General features: G+C 37.8%; 1 protein-coding gene across 13 annotated transcripts in view; it reads right to left on the bottom strand.

Moving 5' to 3' along the window:
• The window catches only part of LOC138763574 (uncharacterized), a 138,887-nt gene that overhangs the window by 102,394 nt on the left and 23,283 nt on the right, over nt 1-13,210 (bottom strand). For 12 of the 13 annotated variants that reach the window (XR_011357664.1, XR_011357666.1, XR_011357665.1 and 9 more), the window contains exons 3-5: nt 6,249-7,531; nt 4,821-4,895; nt 1,193-1,343 (exon numbers count right to left, since the gene is read on the bottom strand). Coding sequence is in view for 10 of the 13 variants with exons in the window: in XM_069937943.1 (XP_069794044.1) it covers nt 1,193-1,343; nt 4,821-4,895; nt 6,249-7,531 (1,509 nt within the window). In the remaining 3 variants the exon portion in view is untranslated. The remainder of the gene's footprint in view (nt 1-1,192; nt 1,344-4,820; nt 4,896-6,248; nt 7,532-13,210) is intronic. The other variant, XM_069937948.1, reaches the window with a different exon arrangement.

Here is a 13,210-nt window from a genome sequence, read left to right as displayed (position 1 = left end):
ACCTGTATATTAGTATAAATTTAGTCAGCTTTCTTCATACTGTATTTAACTATTTTTAAATGCAACTAACCAACTCAATATTAGAAATGCACCTTTAAGCAAATGTAAGAAACTATTATTTCAAAAAAATATATTGACCTTCAACATGAAGCTGAGCTATCCATTTAAGTTTTATTCAAAAGAGTATAGTCAGTCACCCTAGATCACACATGTCAAACTCAGCCCGCGGGCCAAATTTGGCCCGTGATATAATTATATTTGGCCCACAAGATCATATCAAATATGTATTAGAGCTGGCCTGCTGGCCGCCGCGCCAGAATACGCACAGCTAATACTACAAATTCCAGAATGCTTTGCAAATGTGTTGGCGCCGGCCCGTCAGCCCGCTAATCACCCCCACCTCCTCTGTTTACTTTAATTAGCATCTGCGACCTGTCGCCTAACTCACATGTAATAAACCCCTTACGAAAAATGGCCAAACGAAAGACAGAAAACAGGACCTTTCAAGACAGGTGGGAGGAAAACTCTGACCTCAGAGTTTGATGAACTTGCATCTAAGAAGAGATGCCAAGTATCTGGTTTAGACCCAGGTGCATCAGAGTAAATTACAGTGTAGCAAGCTAAGCTTGGATTAATATTTTCTTTGGTCAACTTTAGACTGTTCATAGTTGAAAGATTGGATTTTCATTGAAGCAAGTTGTTATTTTTTTTGACTTGTTGGCTTGTGAAAAAAAATACATTTAAAAGAAGCTTAAAGGCTATAGAGAAATATTATTTATTGAATATTTTATTTCTCATTTGTTAATGCTTCTTCTGGAAAGAGTTTCACCAAAACTATTATTAAACATTTATTTTAATAAGAAAAAGTTTAACATTACATATGTTGAAAGAAGAGAAAACATGCAGATGTTGTTGAAAATTTTCAATAAATATTTAGTTTGGCCCACGACTTAGTCCAAGTTTTTAATTTTGGCCCTCTGTGAATTTGAGTTTGACACCCCTGCCCTAGATAGTAAACACATTAGCAATGAGGGTAAAATATCAAAATAAATATTTGAAATTAATTAAAACATATTTTGCAATTGCAAGATGCAGGAACTACTTGAATGTTTACTCCCAGATATACATTCAACAACATTTCCAATGAAAGCAAAGGTTTATAGTACCATTTCATGTTCCAGAGATTATTTACCTAAAGGGAAAAATGTGATTGATTCATTGATGCATCCTGACTCAGCTTTGTGTTCCTGTTGACTTGTCAAAAAGGTTAATTGACAAGGTGAAGACAAAATTCCAGAATGAATCAGTTGACTTGATTTGGATAAATCAGATGTAGCAGTTACCTAACAGAAGAATAAAACTTAAAATTTAGCACATTTTATACAAGAAACACTGAGCCTATGTCTGCACTGTAGTTACTTTAAATAGATCAAATACTAATTATGATGAAAAGTATCAAATCTTCCATAAGGTTACCACATTAAACTTAGAAAGTCTTAAGAAGTTTACAAGAAGGTTTTCTTTTCAGGTTGTTGGGTCCCCATACCATTGCACCCCTGATTTGAATCATTACCAGCATGAGTTCCATGTTCCTATGTGCAGGCCTGAATTATCCCCAACTCCAGTGGTGGTCTCATTGCATTCGGACCTGTCAACTTCCAATGACTAAGCCTTGCCCTGAAATGCCTCTGAAAATTTTGGCACCCAGAAAATCCTGCCCTCAGATTTACTGTCTGTCAAATCTATGAAGTCAATTCTATTGCAATACACAAGCGCAGCATCCATTGGAAGTAAAATGTAATTAACTTTTCAGGCCTGAGCCCTTTGTCAGGAATCTGGAAAAGCAGGTAGATGCCAGAATAAAAAGGTTTTTTTTTGGGGGGGAGCACAATGAAGGAAAGGGGAGGAGCACAGGTAGAAATTAATACATAAAAATCCCCATTATCTAGAATTCAAGCAACCACCCAAAAAATAATCAAGGAAATAAAATAGAAATTTTAAAATAAACAAGAATTAAATAAGTTTAAAAAGTAAATGTTCTCCAAAGAAACATATAAACCCTTGAAAATGGGAGAAAACATTCAGCCAGTGTAGCGTCATGCCCTGCCCACAGCAGCAGTTTGAATAAACTGGTTTTTGAATAAAATGGTGTTGCCCAGGATGGAGAGTCGGCCGATGCTGCTCGCCACAGGGGCGACTTTCCCAAAATGTCGCCCTAACCCTGCCTAGTAAGAATCTTTATCTTCATTAGACTTTTATTAAGTATATCAGTAAGGTTTTGTCTGTAAACTTGGGGGAGGTGGGTCGTTAATTACGATGGTGGTATTATTCACGTAATGCTGCTACAGCAGCAGTGATGAGGTTAAAATTTAAATTTTGCAAGTTGTGGAAATTACCTGATTAAAGTGAACTGAAACGATTGGAAAGAGTAAATGTGAATAAGAGGTTTCCCTTGGTAGGACAAGAGGACACAGCCTTAGAATTAGAAGGTACCCATCTAAAACAGAAGAGGAGAAATTTCTTTAGCCAGAGGGTCATGGAATTTGTTGCCACATTGAGCTGTGGAGGCTCATTCATTGGTGGAGTTTGAGGAGATTAATAGGTATCTAATTAATCAGGGTATCAAAGGATATCGGGAAAGGCCAAAAATTGGAACTACATGTGAGAATGGTTTAGCTTGGGGTGGAGTTGCGGAGCCCTTTATCTTGTGAACTTTACAAAATTATAGGGTGGGAAATGGAGGAAAGGAGAATGAGATGAGGGTAAGATAAATGGATTGAGGGGGTTAATTGAAATTGGAGAGGTTCCTATTGATGCCATCTGGTTGGAGCCTGCTGAGACATAATGCATTTTTCATGTGGCCTCGATTTGGCAGTACAAGAGGCCATGTATAGACATGTCACTGAGGCAATGGTGTGCGGAATTTAAAAAAATCTTTAGCATCTGAGAGGTCCTTGTTGCAGTGGATAGAGTGAATGTGCTCAATTTAACTATCTCCCAGTCAGCATTCAGGCTCCCTGATATAGAGGAGGTTGCATTGGAAGCACTGAATTTAGTCAATTCCATTGTTTAAAACTGTCTTTGACATAAAAAGCATTTGAAAACTAATAATTTTTCAGTTTCAGTAATATTTAAAGATTAAAAATTAAAGATCTTTAGTAAAGTAGAAGCTACCTAGACACCAAATTAAAAGCATTAGAATACCAAAATAATTTAAAAAACCCTATCCTTGTCTCATGTCTTCAATCCCATAATCCAGGCAACAGACATGCTCTTTAAGCAGCTATATACTGGTACCCCATTAACTTATTTGTCACTGAGTCTGCAAAATTGTATCTCATTGCAATAAAATCAAGGAAACTGTCTGGATTCAAAACAACAATAACTTGCAAATAATCTATTTATTTCATTTCATTCGCCCTTTTGTAGCAATTTTCAAAGTAAGAACATGGTACTGTGTACCTGTAATGCTTAAACTGTCCTCTCATTGCTAAATAATGATTCCATTGACTATTTTATCTGTACTTTTCTCCATACCCTGCACTCTTTTTTAGACATGCAGCATGGTAACAGGCCTTTTGACCACAAACCCATGCCACTCAATTGACTAACACCCCTGGTACACTTTAAACAGTGGGAGGAAACCAGAGCATCCAAAGAAAACCCACATAGACACCAGGACACATACAAACACCTTAGAGAGTGCAGAATTCGTACCTAGTCCTGGCTGCTGTAACAGCACTGAGTTAACCACTACACTAATCGTGCCACCCTTTGTAACACTATACCCTGCATACTTTGACTTACTGTAACATTACATTCTGTACTTTTGTTTTATTATTGCACCATTTGCAGTTAAGTACAAGGTGACTTGCCTGGATAGCACACCAACCAAAATGTTTCACTATTTCTCAGTACATGTAAAATATAGTATATCTTTGTGCATGTGAGATACATGTAACGGCATGGTTAGCATGACACCAGCAACCTGGTTTCGAATCCAGTACTGTCTACAAGGAGTTTATATGTTCTCCTCATGTCTGCATGAGTTTCCTCTGGGTGCTCAGAGTTCCTCCTGCCTCTCAAAACATATGGTGTTGTCGATTAATTTGGGTGTAATTGGATGGCGTGGGTTTAAATGGCCAGAATCAGCTTCTACTGTGTTGTAAATAAAATTTAAATAAAAAAAATTAAATTTAAACCATTCAATTGAAATTCAATCATCATTCCAAATGAAAATAGAAAAGTAGTACAAAAGAGGGAATTCTGAACAAACGAGTTAGCAGCTGTCCTTAATCAGAAGAATATTGTCTCGCTAATTCTTTAGGATTATAAAGCAATTCATGTTTCACTTGTATAGTTGGGCAAATTTGATAATAAAATTTGAAGTTCCGAACCAATAATTGGTAAGATGTTTGACGACATTCATCCCACAAGGGATCAAAAAATTCAAAATACTGGAAAGTTTTGGGACTTTAAAAAATATTTTAAAGTTCCAACATTTTATGGTTTTAACAGAAAATAATCATTTTGCCTTTGCATTTTGTGACATTAACTGTGTATAGGTATGGGACATGAATCGTCAAGCTCACAGACCTACACTATACATAACCATCTGCAACCCTCCAAAAAAAAGTTGAATAATTTTTATTTTACTTCACTTTCCCAATTCTTGCTCTGCTGAAACCAAGTGCAAGGGTGAATTGTGTTTATTAGAGAAATGTGATAAAGGTTGGGCTTGGTTGGTATAAATTTTCATATCCATTTGAAATCTATTGTTTGAAAGAACTGAATATTGTTGCTAAAATCAATGCACCTACCTTCCCACCAAATCGCAACTGATCAATGGTATTTTCCGCTTCTGCATATTTTATTAACAGCTTGTCAAACTCTTCCTAAGAATAGAACGTGGTAATAAAATTATAACGAAAAATTAGCTTTTTGGAAACTTGCAGACCAAGAAATTCTTCTGATTAATAATATTGACAAAAGCATAGGTAGTAAATTTTAGTAAGTATTGTGAATATTTAAATGTAGTAATTCTAGAACAGCATCACTCTTTGGCCAATGACGTTGTGCCAATCTATACTACACATCAATCAACTCTTCTTTTCCTCAGCTGTAACTCTCTGTAAGTCTGGTCTAAACAGAGTTTTATAGAGCTGCAACATTATCTCATGGCTTTTGAACTGAATCCTCTGATTAATGAAGGCCAGAAACCCAAATGCCTTCTTACCACCCTATCAACTTGCATGACAACCTTGAGGGATCAAAAGACTTGGACCCCAAGCTACCTGTTCCTCCATGCTGTGAACATCTCTGCCTTCAAGTTTGATCTTCGGAAGTGTATCACTTCACACATTTTTGGATTGAACACCAACAGCCACTTCTCCACCCAACTCTGCATCTGTCTACATTCTGTTTTAACCAATGACAAAATTCTACACTATCCACGTTTCATGTCATCAGCAAACCTAACGACCCTTCCATCCACTTCTTCATCCAAGTGATTTGAAAATTTCTTTCAAAGAAAACAGAAATTCAGCACCATTTTAACTGAGCTGTTGGAATTGATTTTCATTCCATTTACTGGCTATGATCAAATCTAAGGAACAATTTATTCCTGGTGGAAATTAATTTTGCATCCAAAACATCATTATTTAAAATGTGTACCTGTGGATAAATAGCAATTCATATTTAAAAAATCAATCATCTAAATAAGAGATTTTAAAAAGTAAATCTGTATTTAACATGATAATCATGATGATATATAATTCATGGTCTCCCCGATCTTTTCATCACTCTACAGATTTCTTGATGTGTGGAAACCAAGACTGAACATATTTCATGAGGTAGGCTGTGGCCATCTGTTTAAGGTGAGGGAGGAAATTTTAAGGGAGATATCAGAAGTAAGTTTTTAAAATAAATGCAGAGTGGTGGATGCCTGGAATGCATTGCTGAGGTCTCTTGGACTGGCACATAGATGCAACTAAAATGGAGGGTTATGGGTGTGAGGTAGGGAAGGTTTAGATATATTTTGAAGTAGATTTATATAGGTCAGCACAACATTGTGGACCAAACTAAGGTTCAATGGAAAACTTGGGACCATCTCATTCAAAATACAACAGCATATTTGTTGGATTCTTCAAGGACATTGGTAAGACAATTAGATGTGGTTCTGCTATTGGCCTCTTTAATTATATGGCACAGTACACAAATCTATTTCCAAAACAGAAATTTTATATTACCTGCAATTGTTGGAAATGTTCAGGAGTCTGATTCACATCCTCATGTTTTTGGTTATTAACTTCTGTTTTTGCAGCAATTACTGGTACATTTTGCACTCTATTGATTATTGAATTATGAATAGCATGGGGATTTTCTGATGAGTTGGGTGAAGATTTTCCTTTTTTAAATGTTGATGTTGGACAATTATAATTATTGCAAATAGTTCTTTTTGGAATTTTGATCCTGGATGCAACTTTGGAAAAGTCAAGTAGTGGATAATGTTTTTTTCCTTTGCCATATTTGATTTCATTGTAAGAAATTGTTCTTCCCATTTTCATCTTGGGGTTTTGAGCAATTTCTGTTGCTGTTTTACCACCTGATGGTGCTTGTAGATTCTCTTCCATTATTTTTTGTGGAGTCTCCAGACAACTTGTTTTTTTTCTGCAGGCGCTATTGTTTTCCACATTCCCCTCACCATATCTTTTGCAATGAGAACCATCTTTAACCTGGACCAATAGTTTACTTTTGAATTTTCCATCGGTCTCTTTTTTCTTGTCACTTTCTAATTTAGAAAATGTATCATTTTCCATGAATAAATCATTGCTGGAATTGGATGAATTATGATTTATAATTACAGTTTCTTCAATACTATCTGTATCAGAAGTCTCTGGTAGAGTCTCAGAGTCAATGTACATAGTTGAACTAAATGCCTGATCTTCTTCAAAGAAGAAATGTAGAGCTGATTTAGCAGTATTTGATTTTCCACTACTAAGTGGGTAAGTATTTTCAAGCTTGGCTCCATGTCTTGTTTTCAACATATCTATTGGTTTTTCTGATGTAATAGTACTAAATTCATTTTTATGTTCATGACTGGAAGCTTCGTCTTCTGAATTCACCTCTATATCAGACACTTCTTGTTTGGAGAACATATTTTTTTTAAATGATCTTTCATTAAGTTGGATATTGTGATTCATCCCACTAACTGACCCATGACCTGATGGGTTTGCAACAAGTCTGGAAAATGGTGGCACATGGTAGGCTAATTCAATCTTCTTGTCTGTATGATGTTCACTAACATTTTTGAAGTTACCATCATAAAACAGCTCTGTCTGTTCCTCATCACTAGTACTGGCTCCAATGTCCTGACAGTTATAGCCTTCCAATTTATCTTTTATTTCATCATGTGTGTCAGAATTGTTAGAACTATGAATTTCTTGGTTTTGTCCAATGTTGATTTCTTCACTGTTTATTCTTTCATCTTCATCACTGCCATCATATTCATTTTTGATTGTATAAATATCATCTATTGTTGAAAAAGTAAAAACACAATCAAAGTGGAAATAATTTTATTTTCAGTCAAGTTTTTTAATGTAACGTCAACCATTATCTCTCTACATCACACACCAATTTAATCCAAAAATTATCAGGTAAAATAATTTTACTTTGATTGATTTACAAAAAATGTTTTATCACAAGTCAACAATGTCAAGAAATAAAAATGTTCTGCATCTTTTTATTCTTAAATTGTATAGATTTGAACTTATCTTCAACTGACTCCAGTGAGCTCAATTGTATTCAATTCAGGGCAAATCTGTTGCATAGTATCAATAATTTGATTCATTTGTAGCAAAGGCTATAATCATATCCAGAGAAAATATTGTGGTGGGATTAAATGATGTGATCTTACCTGATTTAAATTGGCTTTAACTCCACTTTCCTGCTCAATCTCACCAACACTTGATTGCCTTTTAGTTTTGAATACTGTATAATAATAATTCGGTCTCCACAGCTCTCTGGGGTAAAAACATTTCCTGAAATAATGTTGTCTCTGCTGCTTGATTGTGCTGCAATTTTCTAAATGGCTTGCTACTGAATTAATAATGATTTTCAATATTTTCTCCAATGATAGATATGAGGCTAACTGGTCTACAAGTTCCTGCTTTCTGTCTTCTTCTTTTCTTGAATCAGGACATTATATTTGCACTTCCCAATTCACTGGTGTCTTTCCAGAATCTAGGAAATGTTGAAAGACAACAAGCAATGCATGGACTGGCTCAGCATCCACTTCTTTAAACATCTGAGGATGCAGGCGATCAGTTCCGTAAAACTTGTCATCTTTTAGTGTCGTGGATTTACTTACTACCTTTTCTCTGGTGAGCTTTTAGCTTCTCTGTCTCTTTAGACTCTAATTTTCTATTATTATTGGGATATGTTTAGTGCAAAATATACAAAATATTTGTTTAAAGTCTGTACCATTTTCTTGTTTCCTTTCATTAATTATCCAATCCTCATTGAGAGGCTCACATATACCTCAGCTATTCTTTTCCTTTTCTATCCATGCAAATGCTTTTGCAGAAATATTAAAATAGACATTAATTTACATTCATAATCTCAGTTCTCTTTTTGTAAATCATCCTTTGCTAATTTATAAAATGTTCAGTCTTCTGACCTACCATGACTTTTTATGACATTATATACTACACAAAAGAGTCTGGAAAAACAACCAACTGAAAAACCTCACAAAGATAAGCGTATACAGAGCCGTTGTCATACCCACACTCCTGTTCGGCTCCGAATCATGGGTCCTCTACCGGCACCACCTACGGCTCCTAGAACGCTTCCACCAGCGTTGTCTCCGCTCCATCCTCAACATCCATTGGAGCGCTTACATCCCTAACGTCGAAGTACTCGAGATGGCAGAGGTCGACAGCATCGAGTCCACGCTGCTGAAGATCCAGCTGCGCTGGATGGGTCACGTCTCCAGAATGGAGGACCATCGCCTTCCCAAGATCGTGTTATATGGCGAGCTCTCCACTGGCCACCGTGACAGAGGTGCACCAAAGAAAAGGTACAAGGACTGCCTAAAGAAATCTCTTGGTGCCTGCCACATTGACCACCGCCAGTGGGCTGATATCGCCTCAAACCGTGCATCTTGGCGCCTCACAGTTTGGCGGGCAGCAACCTCCTTTGAAGAATACCGCAGAGCCTACCTCACTGACAAAAGGCAGAGGAGGAAAAACCCAACACCCAACCCACCAATTTTCCCCTGCAACCGCTGCAATCGTGTCTGCCTGTCCCGCATCGGACTTGTCAGCCACAAACGAGCCTGCAGCTGACGTGGACTTTTTACCCCCTCCATAAATCTTCGTCCGCGAAGCCAAGCCAAAGAAAAAGAAATACTTTTCACCCCAAATTTGAAACTATCCTTCATTAGATACAAATAATCCTTCTCTTGGTCTTTATTCTCAGGGAAGTTGTCTTTCATTGATGAATAATTAATATTTCCTGAAATATCTGCCACTGCTAATGCATTACCATACCTTTCAATCTATTTTTAGTCTACATTGATCAAATCTGTCCTCATTTCTTTGTAAATGTATTGATGTTTAAGCCAATAGTTTCAGATAAAAGGCTTCTCACTATCTAATAAAATAGGAAATGCCAGGTGTAATTCCAAAACCAATCAAAATTTTAAATTAGATAGCATGAATGTGATGGCTCTTTTGACTGAGCAAATGTAGCCAGATTTTTTAAATACCACTGAATGTATTCCTCAAAATTTCACTGCACTATTCCCTCAGCTTACTGACCTAGTTGTACAACAGCTTTTGAATTCTCAAAATACATTAAAAAATCCAGAAAGTTAGCTGGTTGTTAACAGTATTGCCCAGTGAATCATATTTTAATTATAGCAAATGTAGGAAAGTCCAGGAGTATTGGAATCCCAAACAGAAGATGGTGCTTTGAAACAGTTCCAAACAGCCCATACAATGCAAATCTGAAACAACTTTTGGCTACCATGAAAAGTGAGTCCATTAGATCTCTTGTGACTTTAAGTTAGCAATTTCCCCTATATTGAATATCTACATTTTAAGAAAGTATAGTATATCCAAGTCTTGTATTTTTAGTTATTTTAAGGCCTCTTCATTGTCTCAGATCATTCATATTATCTAATATTCACTGTCACATATGTTCACAATAATCATATACGTTAAATCAAAGGTGTCAAATTTTATACCCTTTAGAATCTACAAACTTGTTAATGTTTTTAGTTTCAGAGCATTCCAACAGTTGTTCTCATTGTTTGTGATTTTTTAAAAACTTTTGGCAATTCCTTTCTCTGTACATCTGTCATACAATTCTGTTGCATTTTTACTACATCACAATTATGGACATGCAGGCAACTGCAAATTCTGGAATCTAAAGCTAAACACAATCTAATCAAGGAACTCAGCAGTTCAAGCAACTTTTAGTGGGAAAAAAAAGAGTTGACACTTCAGGCCAAAACCCTTCACTGAGACTCAGGTTATGGAGAAGAGAAGCTTGTGTGAAGAAGACAAGTTGGCAGGGGTGGAGTAGGGACCCTATCAGGTTAACCAGGTGGAAGTGAAATATGAGACCATTGATTGGCAGATAACAGGCAAATGGAGAAAGAAGCAAGAAAAACAAAGGTAAAAACACACTGAAATACTGGAGGAACTTAGCCAGTAATTCAGCATCCATAAAAGACAAAGATACACTGCTGATGTTTCAGGCTCGAGGCCACCTTCAAGGAATAAGCAGAATGAGCTAAAAGGAAGGAAATCTCAGAATTCAGACAATGCTGGCTGGGAGAGGAATCGGACAAACAAAAGGTGTTAATTGGATAAGAGGAGAGATAAAAATTTATCATATCTATGCAAAAGGATACAGGGAAGGAACAGAGAGAGCTAGTGAAGAAGTGAAGGGAGAGTGGGGTTTAAATGAAACCCAGAGAAGTTTATATTAATGCCATCCAGTTGGAGGGTGCCCAATTGGAAGATGAGATGTTCCTCCAAGTTGCAGGTTATCTCAGTCTGGAAGTGCATGAGACCATGGACAAACACGTCAGAAAGGGAATGGGATGGGGAATGAACTGGGTGGGGGGGGGTGGGGGGAGGGGTGTCCATGTTATTGCAGCAGACAGGGCCGAAGTGCACAAGAAAGTGATTTTTCAGTCTGTTCCTGGTCTCTCCAATGTAGAGGAGACCACAATAGGAATACTGGATGCAGTAGATGTTACAAATACAGATTCACAAGTGAAACGTTGCTTCACTTAGAAGGAGTGTTTGGGGTCATGAATGGTGGCGATGGAGGAGTGGTCACAAGTAGAGCATCTCCTACGGTCACAGGGGTAGGTACCAAGGGGAGAATTGGTGGGGAGGGAAGAGTGAACAAGGGAGTCATGGAGGGAGTGGTCCCTGTGGAAGGAAGAGAGGGGAGAAGAGGGGACTATATGTCTAGTGGTGGGCTCATGTAGGTGGTGGAAATGGCGGAGGAGGATGTGTTGGATGATGGGGCTGTAGGTGAGCACAAGAGGAATCTGGTCCTTGTTTATGGGGGCAGAGGGGGCCATGGCAGGTGTGTGGGTAGGCACATGAATGCCAAGTAGATGGTGATAGAGGAAAAGTCACAATGTTGGAAGGAGGACATATCTGATGATCTGGCATGGAAGTCCTTGTCTTAGGAGAAGAGGCGACAGAGACGGAAGAATTGAGTGAATGGAATCCTTACATAGGCAGCATAGGAAGAGGTGTAGTTGAGGTAGCTGTGGGAGTTGGTGGGTGTCTGTTGAGAGTTTGTCTCCCAAGATGAAGATTGAGATATTGAGGAAAGGTAGAGTATTGCTAGAGATGGACCAAGTGAATTTGAGGTTGGGATGAAAGTTGGCAGCAAAGTGGATGAAGTCAACGAGCTTATCAAGGGTGCATGAGGCAGCACCAAAGTAGTCATCGATATAGCAGAGGAAGAGTTGGGGGGCGGGCTTGCCTGTGTTGGCTTAGAACATGGATTGCTCCATGTAGCTAACAAAAACGCAGGCCAAGCTGGGGCCCATGCAGGTACCCACAACTACCCCTCTGACTTGGAGAAAGTAGGATGAGTGAAAGGAGAAATTATTGAGGGTGCTGACAAGTTCTGTCAGCTAGAGAAAGGTGGCAGTGGAGGGCAAATGATTGAGTTTATTGTCCAGAAAGAAATGAAGGGCTTTGACACTTTCAGTAAGGGGGTTGGAGGTGTAGAGGGATTCAAATGGAGGAAGATGAGAGCAATCAAATTATATTGTAGGCTCTACGACAATATCGGAATATCTTACATAAGGTTTGATCCAAAAATTATATTATAAATCCTTCTGATTCTTCATTCATGCTGTAACAGTATTTTCCTGATTAACATTTCATTTTAAAAGAGGGGTGGATTTATTTCTGCTGTATGTCCTTAGAGTCTAATACTTTCTATTCTTGCAGAATTCCAATGGGTCTTGGTCTACTAACTTTACAATTTCAAAACTTGCTATTTGGCATTTAATCGCTGCTCTTTCCTGCTTTTCTACATCAACTACTCTTATTGTCATCTTGTCATGGTTGAGAAGCTTGTATGGTCCTGAGATCCCGAGAGTGATGCTGTCTGGAGCTATGCCCCTGGCGGGGTCACCCATAGTGATGAGGTCAAGGATGAGGTCCTTGTCAAAGAACAATCCAACCAAGATTTCAACAGTGGAAGGGCAGATGAAATTACTCTGAACTCAATGGCTATGAAGGCAGACTAAGGCTGCAACAAATCCATCGACTCCAATCATTGTGGTTTCCATGCCATTGTAATTAGTTGGTTGATTAGTGAAGTATCCTGTGCTGCTTGGAGAGCAACATCAGGTACACATTAAACAAATACACACAGGTGTTTTCGTTCCGTGGATCAACGGAAGGAAGGCCATCATCCTTGATTATGAGGGATAGCCATGACAATGACAAACTATTCTAGTTTTTTGAGGAGATGAAGGTGATTAATAAAGCCAGGGCAGTGGATGTTTTATACAAAGAATTTTGTAAAGCTTTGAGCCGATCCAGAAAATTAAGATGCATAGGCACACAGTGAGTTGGTAGATTAGACTGAAAATTTGTTTGGCAATAGAAGATGAAGGGCATTGGTAGAATATATTATTCTGAATTTTGGTTTGTGGCCAGTG

Source organism: Narcine bancroftii, chromosome 5 (genome assembly GCF_036971445.1).
Source record: "Narcine bancroftii isolate sNarBan1 chromosome 5, sNarBan1.hap1, whole genome shotgun sequence".
NCBI lineage: Eukaryota > Metazoa > Chordata > Chondrichthyes > Torpediniformes > Narcinidae > Narcine > Narcine bancroftii.
The sequence above is the reverse complement of the archived record's forward strand: the minus strand, read 5'-3'. Positions and strand labels throughout refer to the sequence as shown.